Source organism: Myotis davidii, unplaced genomic scaffold (genome assembly GCF_000327345.1).
Source record: "Myotis davidii unplaced genomic scaffold, ASM32734v1 scaffold399, whole genome shotgun sequence".
Classification (NCBI taxonomy): domain Eukaryota; kingdom Metazoa; phylum Chordata; class Mammalia; order Chiroptera; family Vespertilionidae; genus Myotis; species Myotis davidii.
This window is the reverse complement of record NW_006292094.1, coordinates 5178142-5178453: the sequence shown is the minus strand read 5'-3', so window position 1 is coordinate 5178453 and position 312 is coordinate 5178142. Positions and strand designations below refer to the sequence as shown.

At 68.6% G+C, this 312-nt stretch overlaps 1 protein-coding gene across 1 annotated transcript in view; it reads right to left on the bottom strand.

The window, feature by feature from the left end:
- The window catches only part of TNRC18 (trinucleotide repeat containing 18), a 70330-nt gene that overhangs the window by 55710 nt on the left and 14308 nt on the right, over positions 1-312 (bottom strand). Inside the window, exon 10 of the mRNA XM_015565149.1 lies at positions 230-308. Within this exon, the coding sequence (XP_015420635.1) occupies positions 230-308 (79 nt within the window). The remainder of the gene's footprint in view (positions 1-229; positions 309-312) is intronic.

The window sequence follows — 312 nt, the reverse complement described above, 5'->3', positions numbered from 1 at the left end:
GGCAGGCTGGTGCTGACTGCCCCACGGTCTGACTCCGCTCAGTGCTCAGCGTGCGTGCTACCATCGCACCCATCTCCCCGGCACCGCCGGGAGGAGGGGCAGCCTGTGTGTGCCGGGCCCACCCCCGGGGACACAGCAGGTCTCAGAGAGTGACGGGATGAGTCAGACTCCTGGACGGGCGGACAGACGCTTCACAGACAGGGCACCGCCGGGGCCCCCCCGCGCCCACCTGAGAACAAGGCCTGGAAGGGGCTGGAGGCGTCCTTCTCCAGGTCCTTTTTCTCCACCACGTTCTCGGGCGCCTCCTCCTTG